We start from the raw sequence: 12,212 nt of genomic DNA, 5'->3' as shown, positions 1-12,212 counted from the left end.
CAGCACTAAGGAAAACTGGCTTGTCTAAAGGATTCCAGGGTTTCTTAGGAAGGCACTTCGGTTCTGATTCTTACAAACTGGGTAAAGCAGGCGCCTGGATGGCTCAGTTGGTTAAGCGACTGCCTTCGGCTCAGGTCATGATCCTGGAGTCCCCGGATCGAGTCCCGCATCGGGCTCCCTGCTCGGCAGGGAGTCTGCTTCTCCCTCTGACCCTCTTCCCTCTCATGCTCTCTGTCTCTCATTCTCTCTGTCTCAAATAAATAAATAAAAAATCTTTAAAAAAAAAAAAAAAAAAAACTGGGTAAAGCTAGAAGGGGATCTAAAGGTAAAAGCAACTCTGGATGAGGGGCGCCTGGGCAGCCCAGCCAGGTAAGTGTCTGCCTTCAGCTCAGGTCATGATCCCGGGGTCCTGGGATGTAGCCCAGAATCAAGCTCCCTGCTCATAGGGGAGTCAGCCACTCCCTCTCCCTCTGCCCCTCCCCCTCTGCTTGTGCTCTGTCTCTAGCTGTCTCACTCTCAAATAAATAAAATCTTAAAAAAAAAAAAAAGAAGAAGAAGCAGTGTTGGCTGAAAGCCATCAAAAACTGGTTCTGGATTCCTAGAAAAAGTGAGGAAACCAGGAAAGTGAACTACCAGAACTCAAATTTTTCAATAAGCATATAAATTTAAATCAGAAAGGCTATCTGGGAAGTTCTAAGAAAAGAGACCCAGATGCAAGAGAAAAATATAATGGCTGCCCATAAAACCACAAGTCCAAAATCAAAGCAGTTCTGAAAACAATTTTTTTTTTTAAAGTTTAGGGCCAAAACTCATTTAGTGGTAAAAATAACCTGAAAAAATAAGAAGCTGCTTATAGTCTTATATATGTCATTTTACGGAACAGTCATACACTCTGTGGCAGAAATATTATTAGTGTGTTTGATTTTGGTGTTATGAAATATATATTAAAACCATATTATCTTTCTAAAATTGAAGAAGTTTAGAATACTGAAACATTTTCTACCCTAACGCTTTCTAATCAAAGATTGTAAATCTCTATTGCCAAATATATGTAAGTATAAGGGGCAACTCTGGTGGTAAGCCATATGAGAAACCAGTGAAGGCTGGGACACAAACTGAGAAACACAAGGAAAGAGTAGCAATGTGAGGCACACATTCCAAAATTCAGAACATGAGTAGAGAAGGACTTTTTAAAAGAGGAAATGGAAGCCTGGAGAGGCTAAGTGACTTGCCTAAGGTTACATAACCAGTGAAAAACTAAAGCTGGAACGTGGATCCTTAATTCTTAAACCAGCATACTTTCCACTGTCCTGACATCTGAAAGTATCTACAAAGAAAAGAGAAAAATGAAAAAAAAAAAAAAAAAAGTATTGTCAGAAAGATAAGGAAGCATGTCATCCCTTTAATAAAAAGAGAAAGGAAAGCAGATAATAGCTGACAGACTGCATGAAAAGAGCTCCTATTAATAACTTTACCTCCAACAATTAAGAAAAGTAAACTAAGTAAAGAGAAAGCTCAACAGCAGCCATAAGGGCAAGGAACTAAAGGAAGAAGAGAAAAATTCGTATGAAGTGATTGACCTACAGCACACATGAGCTGGCCCTGCAGACTTTCATTTCCCAGTATGCGAAATCAACTGGCAGAAATAATTCTATTAAATGAGGTGACTGAATCACCACTTATCACTGAGGGAACGGAAGGGGCTGAAGATGAAAAAAAGGGCCAATTTGGTGTCATTTCAAAAGAAAATAAACAAAAGGGATGTAAATTAAAACTTTCAAAACCTACTTCTACACCTAAGAAAATAATGGAGAAAAATCATCACAAAATTCCCAGGCAGCTACCTACAGAGTAATAATCACCATGAAGATTGGAAGTACAAGTCTGGTCAAACTCATCTAATTGCCTTCTTTTATGGATTGACAGACCTGATAGATTGAGAAGTAATTTAAGTAACCTCTTAATTTTAGCAAGGTTTTAGATTTTAGGCTTACCAAGTATTTATATAATCATTAATATACTGGGAAATATATAGTCTGGATCACAGAAGGGTTAAGGGGGCATTTAACTGTGGAGAGTGGAATGTTCATCAATGTATTAAGTGTCAACACAAAGAACTATGTGCTATTTATTTAGCAATAGTTGGTAAATCAGTTAATCCTAGGGTTAACATTTTCATCTCTGATATAGGTCAGGGATATAAATTTACTAAATAGAAGGTGAAGGCAAAAACACACGTAAATACTGCATCCCAGAGAAAAAGATCACATTAAGATGAAAAGAGAAATGTGGTTAGAATGAAGGGAATTTCACGTTAGGGAAGAAAAGACACAAAGAAAATGCCACACGACCCAGATTATCAGTCAGCAATGCAGCAGAGCCCTTGAAGGCAGAATAATGGAATGCCTAAATAGGATTTCAAAAGGTAGCAGTTGTGATTAAATTTTTTTATTACAGTTGACTAAGTATTCTATAGAGATGATTTTACTTTTAAGTTCTTAGTGATTTAATTAAGCAAACTAGGGGATCAAATCATTGTTTACTTACTCTGCCTTTCAGGCCTGTGACCCAAAAGATGCCTTTTAGAACCAGCCAATTAATCACCTACCCCCAGGAGTAAAATGGAAAGAAGTTATGAAATAAAATTTTGGCATGCTTTGAAAATGAGAGTACCTTATTCTGAGAAGTAATGATATCTTCTATCTCCAATTTTAGGTGGGAATCAAGTGTTTTGATAAATCAAACACTGGGAAATTTTATACATACTCCTGAATCTGATCTTTAAAATGTAGTTTTATTGTTTTGTGTAAATCACTAGCTTAAAACATGATTAAGTCAAATACAAAGGATCAAGGATGATCTATGCTTTGATTTCCTGCTCTCTGTGCAGCTCTGATCTATTATGTGCTCTGCTGGACTAAACATCACTTCCCCCATGTTCTAAGACCTACAAACTAAAGTTCTTATCCTCCAGATATACACAATATGACTTGCTTAAAATGATTTGGGTACTTCTTTTTTCTTGATTCTTCCCAGGGTAATGTTACTTTCTCAATCTCCTTTAAAAAATAAAAAAATTTCTTACTTTCCTTCTCTATCTATCTATCTATAGGTTCCATGCCCATTGTGGAGCCCAACACAGGGCCTGAACTCGATCAAGACCTGGTGTGAGATCAAGGGTCGGACACTTAACCAACTAAGCCTCCCAGGCGCCCTTGAATCTCCTTTTTAACGAAGGACTAAGACATAGATTTCTCGTTAAAAGGGTAAGAAGACCAAAGTAAGGTGAGGGAACTTAGCAGGAAGTATTTAAACCTCAAAATCACAAATCCCAAATTCATTAATGAGAAGGTTTTCATTTGCAGTGTTCAACTCTGGGTTTTACAAAGAAAAATATAGAGGACTTAAAAGAGTTCAGAGTAGAATCATGAATGAAATAAGATTTATGAAGAAAAAGTGACCAATGTCAGTCATGTGTTCTTCAATGAACATACATATTGAGTATCTTTTTATGAACCAAACACTATGCCAGACAGCAGAACTCCTCAAGTGAGGGGGCGAAAAAAGCCTATCTATTCTATAGTACTATTTATAAAAGTACCTGTATCAGGATGGCACATAGATTTCAATTTCCATGCTAATTCTGATCAACCGGCAGTGGTCAAGTCAAAACTCACAAAAGAGTGTCCTGACTTATTAGCACTGTTTGTCATATAATGGATGGGAAGCAGCAGTACATAATACATATTTGTCTTTACTGTCTCATTATAATAAACACTAATTTTCTAAGAGTCACATAAATAACAGTACCCTGAATTTGTAAAGCACCTTTCTAAATAAACGTTTTTACACGTTAACTTAGATTGTGCACAAAAATTCTTCAGGGTAAGTCAGGCATTAGTTTTGCTTTGTTGGAAACTAGAGCACAGAGAGTATAACAGACGAGCCTGTGGCAACACAGCTAAAGTTAACGGCAAAAACTCTATTATAGCCGAGATTCCCTTACTCCTAAATAATCTGCCCTTGATCTCTGAAGATTAGAATAGGATGGTGTCCATATGCTCCTTATTTCTACAAAGGAAAAAAGAAAAGGGAACTGGCTTAAACTATTGTACAGATTTAAGTTAAACTTAGGGAAGAATTTTTTGACACTGGAAGTTGCTAACCATTGGAACAGAAAACTGGAAAAAAAAAAAAAAAAACTTGCCGTATTTTACTTTCTAAAGACCTTAAAAATTCTTTTGTTTTTTTCCCCCTGGGGAAAAAAAATGTTAATTACTACAAAAGTCCTTCAAGAGGGATTACAGTATTGTGGAGAGAGCATGGGTTTTAATTAGAGAGGCCTTGGTTCAAATGCCTCCTCTCAATTTACCAACTAGGTAACTTTAGGCCAGGTACTTAACTTCCCTAGGCCAGCTCTAAACTGGAGATATATCTTCCAACATGGAATTATCGTAACTTATTACATTGCCTGGAGTTGCCTTCCCAACCTTTTAATCACAAAAACCCTGTCATGCTTTTAATCTTCAAATCTTCAGAACTAAAACCAATCCAATTAAAAACGGGTAGAAGACTTGAACAGGTATTTCTCCAAAGACAACATACAGATGGCCAAAGACACATGAAAAGAGGCTCAACATCACTCATCCTCAGGGAAATGCAAATCAAAACCCCAATAAGATATCATCTCACACCTGCCAGAGTGGCTAAAATCTAAAACATAAGAAACAACAAGTGTTGGTGAGGATGTGGAGAAATAGGAACTCTTGTGCACTGTTGGTGGGAAGGCAAACTGGTACAGCCACTGTGAAAGACAGTATGGAGGTTCCTCAAAACATTAAAAATAGAACTACCATACGATCCGGTAATCACACAACTGGGTACTTATCCAAAGAATAAAAAAAACACTAATTTGAGGGGCGCCTGGGTGGTTCAGTCGGTTAAGCATCTGCCTTCGGTTCAGGTCATGATCCCAGGGCCCTGGGATCGAGCCCCGCATCCGGCTCCCTGCTCCGCGGGAAGCCTGCTTCTCCCTCTCCCACTCCCTCTGCTTGTATTCCCTCTCTCACTGTGTCTCTCTCTGTCAAATAAATAAATAAAATCTTAAAAAAAAAAAAAAACTAATTTGAAAGGATACATGCACCCCTATGTTTACTGCAGCACTATTTACAATAGCCCAATTATGGAAGCAGCCCAAGCATCCATCAAGAGATGAATGGATAAAGAAGAGGTGGTGTGTATATATACAATGGAGTATTATCAAGCCATAAAAAAGAATGAAATCTTGCCATTTACAACAACATGGATGGAGCTAGAGAGTGTAATGCTAAGCAAAAGAAACCATATGATTTTTCATTCATACGTGGAATTTAAAAAACAAAGGAAAAAAGGAAAAGAAGGAGACAAACCAAAAAAACAGACTCTTACCTATAGAGAACAAACTGATGGTTACCAGAGGGGCACTGGGTGGGGGGATGGGTGAAATAGGTGATGGGGATTTAAGAGTACACTCATCTTGATGAGGCCTGAGTAATGTACAGAATTGCTGAATCACTATATCATACACCTGAAACTAACTTAACATTGTATGTTAACTATACTGAAATTTAAAAAATTCTTCAGAACTGAAGTGAGAAGAGAAACAACTGCTTAAAATCATATTTTCTTCCTTACTGAAGGCAGATATCCTCACTTGACTGTAAGTCTTAAGTAAAGGAACAAAAATTTTCCATCTCTCTAATTCTCCCAAATAAGAGCACAATGCTAGAAGAGAAGTGCCTAGTGAAATGCCAAATGTTGTTGATAGAGTATCACAGGAAATTTAAAATAGAAAAAGTACTGAAAAAGATTCCATGCACTGGAATCTGTGTTAGACTCACCATATAATAATAGTTCCACTATTACTAAAAACAGCAGCAGCTAACATTCATCATATACTTATTACAGGCCTATAGAAACAGGAGAGCACACATTCCGATGGGTTCTGAAGATGACTAAGCATCTTTTGTGGATTATCTCACTTCATTTCCATTTTATGGATGAGGAAACAGAGGCCTCCAGAGAATAAGTAATCTGCCCAAGGCCACCAAGACAGTAAATGGTAGAGCTTGGAGATAGACGTAGGCAGTCTGATGCCACAACCTAATGTTATCCACTATGCTGTACTGATCCCTCTCCCCCGCCCCCACAGTGGTAGAAGATGTGGAACAAAAATATCTGCTCTGTTTAATACCTAAATGGTACTTTTAATTTCCACAGGAAAAAAAAAATTTTTTTTTTAAAGAAAAAACTCTTGCAGGCAGGTACAAGAATATCTGCCTAAAGCAAAAAGAAGTCAGAAAGAGATATATCAGAAATTTTCCACATGCGTTTTCTCAGATATGAAGAATGGGAGAGCTATGAAGCATAATAAAGGAAGAATCTTCTATAATCTGTACAGCCTCAGCACCAAAGTGAGTCTCCATTCAGAACTAAAGGCTTTCTTTTATTTATTTATTTATTTATTTTAAATTTTATTTATTTACTTGACAGAGGGAGACACAGCAAGAGAGGGAACACAAGCAGGGGGAGTGGGAGAGGGAGAAGCAGGCTTCCCACGGAGCAGGGAGCCCAATGCGGGGCTCGATCCCAGGACCCTGGGATCATGACCTGAGCCAAAGGCAGACGCTTAACGACTGAGCCACCCAGGCGCCCCCTTTTATTTATTTTTTTAAAAGATTTTATTTATTCATTTGAGACACAGAGATAGAGAGAGAGAGAGCATGAGCAGGGGAAGAGGCAGAGGGAGAGGGAGAAGCAGGCTTCCCGCCGCGCCAGGACCCAATGTGGGGCTCGATCCCAGGACCCGGGGATGAGGACCTGAGCCGAAGGCAGACGCCCAACCACCTGAGGCACCCAGGCGCCCCTAAAGGCTTTCTTTTAAAAAGTAAATAACAGAGTACTCACTGAGCCATTTTTAATTACATCACTGAAATGTCCGCTGGGTAAGTGGGCATTTAAAACAAATACTTCAAATGAAGCTGTATGCTAATGTGCTTACAGAAAAACAGAGGGCAATACTCAAAACGTACCTGTGCAAAATGCCTACCACAGTACACGGAGCATTCCAGTTAATGTGACACGCACAGGGTAGGGAAGCATGAGACACTGCACAAAGAGTCGGATCTTCTCCCTCTACTGATCTTCTGAGATAATTGTGGTTATCAGAGAGAAAGCACTTTCTTCAGAGATAACCAACTACTAAAGGGTTAAGGGTATTACACATTCACCTTTACTCTAGTTCTATTATTGCCATCTATAAAAAAAGTTTCTATGTAATCTGTGAAGGGCCTTTGAGTGAACATGCATTGGAAAAATCAAAACTGCCTCATTATAATCATTAAGGTTTCAAAAATTAGCTGGGTTCCACACTGAAACTCTAGCACCTGCCATGACACACTCTGTCACTGGTTATCTGGCCAGTGCAGCTGAGAGTCCGCAAGTTGCCTGCTATCACCACAGCAGAGTGGAAAGGAAGTATTAATGGCCTTGTTAGACCGGCAATAAACAAGGAGTTTGAAACTTCAATTCATTTAATGGAAAAATGAAGTTACTTTTTGGTAAGTGGAATTTTCAGAATAAATTGCCTTCGCAGATTCCAGAGATCGTGCGCTCAGGCAATGAGACTAAAGCCTGGAAGGTTGATAAAAAGTACTTAAGTGTAAAGCCAGAGTCCCTGACCTTTACATATAAGTCAACAGCCTAGAAGGAGGGAAGAGAGAGATTTTAACCTCAATTCCAAACTACAGGGGAAAAAAACCCCTGCTGTGGATCAGTGGAAATATTTTCTAAGAACTCGTAGGTACTGCAAAATAATCAGAAGATAGGTTAATCTAGATGTACTCTAATGGAGCCACTCAAGACTGTCTTTAGAGAAAAAAATACCTCCTACAGTTACTATCATCCATGTCAGTTGCTGGCTTTTCCTTAATCTGTCTTCTACTTGCAATCTTAAAGCATTAGATAATATCATGGCAATCATGGCCCCGTAAAACCCCAGCAAATGTTTTCTGCCTGGGAGACTCCTATGTCTTCACAGGAAAATTTTGTTCAGACTTTAGAGCAAGAACTATAGAAAAAGCCATGGATGATGAGCTGAAAAGCCCAAACCTATCTCTTGGAAAACAGAGCATGGATTAGGATGCCTTGGTGTGTGGAACAGGAGGACAAATCCTGAAATGTCTTCCCCCTAAACATAAGGCATGAAAACAATTTTAATAAACTTGAGAGGCTTCTAGGAAATGGAGTGGGCTTCATTCTTTTTTTTTTTTTTTTTTTAAACATATGCCTTACAGTGAGTCTAGAGAACTAGAGAGGAACACCATCACTTCAACTCACCTCGGGCTTCCTGCAGTTTCTTGAGCTCTGCTTCCCTTTCAGTTTTGCTCTGTTTACTTCGAACCCCAAGGGCACTGATGACTAACCTTCTGGCTAGGGCTGCCGAAGTCTCAGGACGCTCCTTGGCTGGCTGCAGGAACTCTGAAAGGGAAAAAAGGGGTGGGGGGGAGCAGAAGCAAGTAAGGAAGAGAAATCTAGCACCAAATGATTTAACTCTGTAATTAACATATAAAATAGACTAACAAGGGCTGCCTCAGCAGTAATTAACACAGGCCAATAGATGATGATCAGAGGAAACTAACATGGCAAAACACAAACAACCCTGGCTTCCTTATCTGTATTAACACAATTTCTACAGTGACCCTTGCAAACAGTTCAACACTGAGGTAAACCAGAGAAGGATGTCATCAGAAAATGGTTGCTGCATTGCTTGGCCGTATCTCCCACTCTCTCCAAGTGGCTGCTCAGATGCTGTATTTCCAACATAGCCTTTTGTCTTTTCCTTAAAAACATACTTCCTTTAACATTAAAAATAAAAGTGATATGCCTTTAAATAAAACTCTAGATGAGGTACAAGTGCTAGAAAAAACAGTAACACAGCTACCAAAAAGAAAAAGCCCCTGAGATGACTGGCTCACCGGCATACGCTCTGGCTTTGGCCTTGGCTGCTCTTGTGGCCTGTGACAAGGGCCGGGTTTTCACCACAGTCTGTTTACTACCCAGAGCATCACGAGCTGTGAAGAGGAATAAATATAAGAAAGCAGAAGATATGAAAAAGAGTGACACAAAGGAAAATTTAAGGCTAGCTCTCAGTATTTCCTAGATGTCTAGATGTTATGCCTTTTTTTTTCATGGCAAACAAAAGAGATGGTCAGCTCTAGAAAATCCATAAACAGCTTGGCAAGTGATTATTTTATATCAGGGATCAGCAAACTATAGTTTTGTGACCAAATCCAGCCATCCACCTGTTCTTGTTAACATTTTACTGAAACAGAGCCATTTCTATTCGTTTGAATAGTAGTTTAGGGATGCTTTCTTGTTACAACAGCAGAATTAAGTAGTGACAGAGACCTTACACCCCAAAATATTTACTACCTGGCCCTTTACAGTTTGCAGACCCCTATTCTAGGTGGTTCAGAGAGGAACCAACATCTCTAATTTCTTTGAATGCCTCTGTATCACATCTATCATGAGGCTAATGATATAAGTGAAAAGGCCCAAACACATATTCAGAAAGTAGGTATTATAATTTCTCACTGGAAAGGTTCAAGAGCTACTTCAAATTCATTTGTCTGGGTGGAAAAAAAATCACAAAATTTTTAAGATTTAGTCACACTGGCTTCTTAAATTTCTACCTATAATCTGTTTATGTACAATCATAACTGACAGTTATACAGCATGTAACCTTGGAAGGAGTTGGCTCTCTCTCCAAATTACAACTGGATTAAGGTGAAAAAGGGAGAGGGAGAGCACATGGGTACAAAGTACTACGCCTCAAAAATCTGTAGCTGCCATTTACTACACTGGCTGAATAAAATGCCAGTTGGCTAGAATACAAGAGAAATAAGAACAAGTAGCAAGAGAAAATAGACAATAAGGAAAGACCACAGCAATCCACTGAGTGAATACCTGTAATTGGACTGGAGAATACTCCTAGGGCGTGTGTGTCATCCACCCATTTAATATCAAATCCTTTCTTTCTGCAACAAAAACAACACAATTTTATTTCTTAAAATAAAATTTACTTTTATGAAACATCTTTCAAATAGAGTCTCATAAAGCATTTCATGATGAGATAAACACTCAACGAGTGCACAGGTGGAATGGGGATAATGACACAAAAAACAGTTTGGAGGACAGAAGAAGCCACTGAATTCTAAAAGCAATAATACCATCATAAAGAAATACCTGGGAGTATTTTACGTTCCCAGCCATTTTATAGACATCAGCTAATTAATCCTCACGTGTCCCTTGGGACCTCGGTGAAGTATTTATCGCACTATTTACAAGAGATGCTCTTATGGGCACAGAACAAGAAGAAATGAAAGGAGGAAGCAGAGGAGGGGCAGAAGAATATTGGAAGAGGAGGTAGGCAGAGAAGATCACCTGGATTTAATGCAAATGTAGGCTCATGGACAGAGAGAAAGAGAGGGAGACAGGTCATTTAAAGCAAGAAACAAACAAAAAAGAAACCCCCCAAAAAACAAAAAAATCAAGTAATTGAGAAAAAAGGCAACTATAATCAGAGAGGCTGACCTATTATTCCTAGCTGTAGAAAGGAAGTAAGAAAGGGAAAACAGGAAAGAATTGTGGCAAAGTCAGAAAAATTCAGGATAAAAGATATCAGGATCAGAGAAACATCAGACAGGATTAGAGAGAATCAAAAGAATGACCATTAAAACACCTTTATTTTGGAGCAGAGCTATTATATATTTTTTTGAAAAGAATTTATTTATTTGAGAGAGAGAGAATGAGCACAATAACTATCAAAATGATGACATTATTTTTTCAGCAAGGAACTTAAAAACTGCTCATAGATTCAACATAGTTCTATAGAAAGGGCATGGGGCTGAGGGTCAGATACAAAAGGACTGGGGGTTCTGACACCTTGAGATCTTGGGCAGATTTAACTTCTCTTGAAGCTAGGTGTGCTCATCTGTAGAAATGGGCATAGCACCTTCCAAACAGAGTTATTGTGAAAATGGAAATGAGATCATCTGTGACAAGGCAAAGAGCACAGTGTTGAGCACTTACAGGCATTTCATAAATGAATGGTGCTCATTATTTTTTATGACTAATAGCAATATTCATCAGAAAGATTATTAATATTGATAAACACGGTGACTAAAATATAAAGTTGACTCGGGTACCTGACTCTCAGACGTTATTATAGGCTTTTGCACCGTGACCTTGATTTTATTTTTATAAAGCACTAATAAAGAAAGAAAAAGAGACAACAGCTAAAATATCTTCCTTCAGTCAAGAAAAAAAATTCCTTTGAGGAAAAAAGGAATGAAGGAGGCTTTGAAGGTTAGAGAATTTCCTGAATGTAAGGGTAAGTTTGACCATGGCATAAAATGACCACAGGTTGGGGTGCCTGGGTGGCTCAGTCGTTAAGCGTCTGCCTTCGGCTCAGGTGATGATCCCAGGGTCCTGGGATCGAGCCCCACATCGGGCTCCCTGCTTCGCGGGAGGCCTGCTTCTCCCTCTCCCTCTGCTTGTGTTCCCTCTCTCTGTCAAATAAATAAAATCTTTAAAAAATAAAAATAAAAAAATAATAAATAAATAAATAAATAAATAAAATAACCACAGGGGTTAGGGACTGAAAACGTTCAATAGCAGAAGAGCCTGTATAATAAGAGTTTACAAAAAAGCTTAGAAAAAGACCTTAGATGGGATCTGGAGAGCCTTTTACACTTTGGAATGTCATAATCCTTTAAAATGCTTCTCCTCTTTTGGGAATGTTTTTGGGTTTGATAGAAAAATGGTCTTGCAGGTAAGATTAGGAAGAAACAAAGCAAAGGGAAATTAATAATTCATAAGAATTAACTAGCCTTTAGGAAATTCTAGACATCAACAAAACTAACCTTGGTTTTAAAAATCATCATTACCAATAACAATCTAAGGTAGTACTAATTTGAGATTTAAGCTCATTGACTGCTTTTTAAAATCTATTAGGCACTCTATATGGAACAGGCCCTGATATTAGACTGACTGACCAACCCAATACATTTAGCAGAAGGTCTACGGAAAGATTAACTGTCCTCCAGGATCCAGTCACCCGCTTATTTCTTTTAGCTATAGAACTGATACCCTCCCCCGCATCCAAATTTAAG

At 38.5% G+C, this 12,212-nt stretch overlaps 1 protein-coding gene across 6 annotated transcripts in view; it reads right to left on the bottom strand.

The window, feature by feature from the left end:
- The window catches only part of R3HCC1L (R3H domain and coiled-coil containing 1 like), an 84,819-nt gene that overhangs the window by 2,033 nt on the left and 70,574 nt on the right, over positions 1–12,212 (bottom strand). For all 6 annotated transcript variants that reach the window (XM_035026694.1, XM_035026660.1, XM_035026685.1 and 3 more), the window contains 3 exons: positions 10,006–10,076; positions 9,015–9,110; positions 8,377–8,517 (listed from right to left, as the gene is read on the bottom strand). In XM_035026694.1, the coding sequence (XP_034882585.1) occupies positions 8,377–8,517; positions 9,015–9,110; positions 10,006–10,076 (308 nt within the window). The remainder of the gene's footprint in view (positions 1–8,376; positions 8,518–9,014; positions 9,111–10,005; positions 10,077–12,212) is intronic.

The sequence above is a fragment of the Mirounga leonina genome, unplaced genomic scaffold (assembly GCF_011800145.1).
Source record: "Mirounga leonina isolate KUSES-001 unplaced genomic scaffold, KU_Mleo_1.0 Mir_114, whole genome shotgun sequence".
Classification (NCBI taxonomy): domain Eukaryota; kingdom Metazoa; phylum Chordata; class Mammalia; order Carnivora; family Phocidae; genus Mirounga; species Mirounga leonina.
Note: the sequence above shows the minus strand (reverse complement) of the source record. Positions and strands in the feature narration are given on the sequence as shown.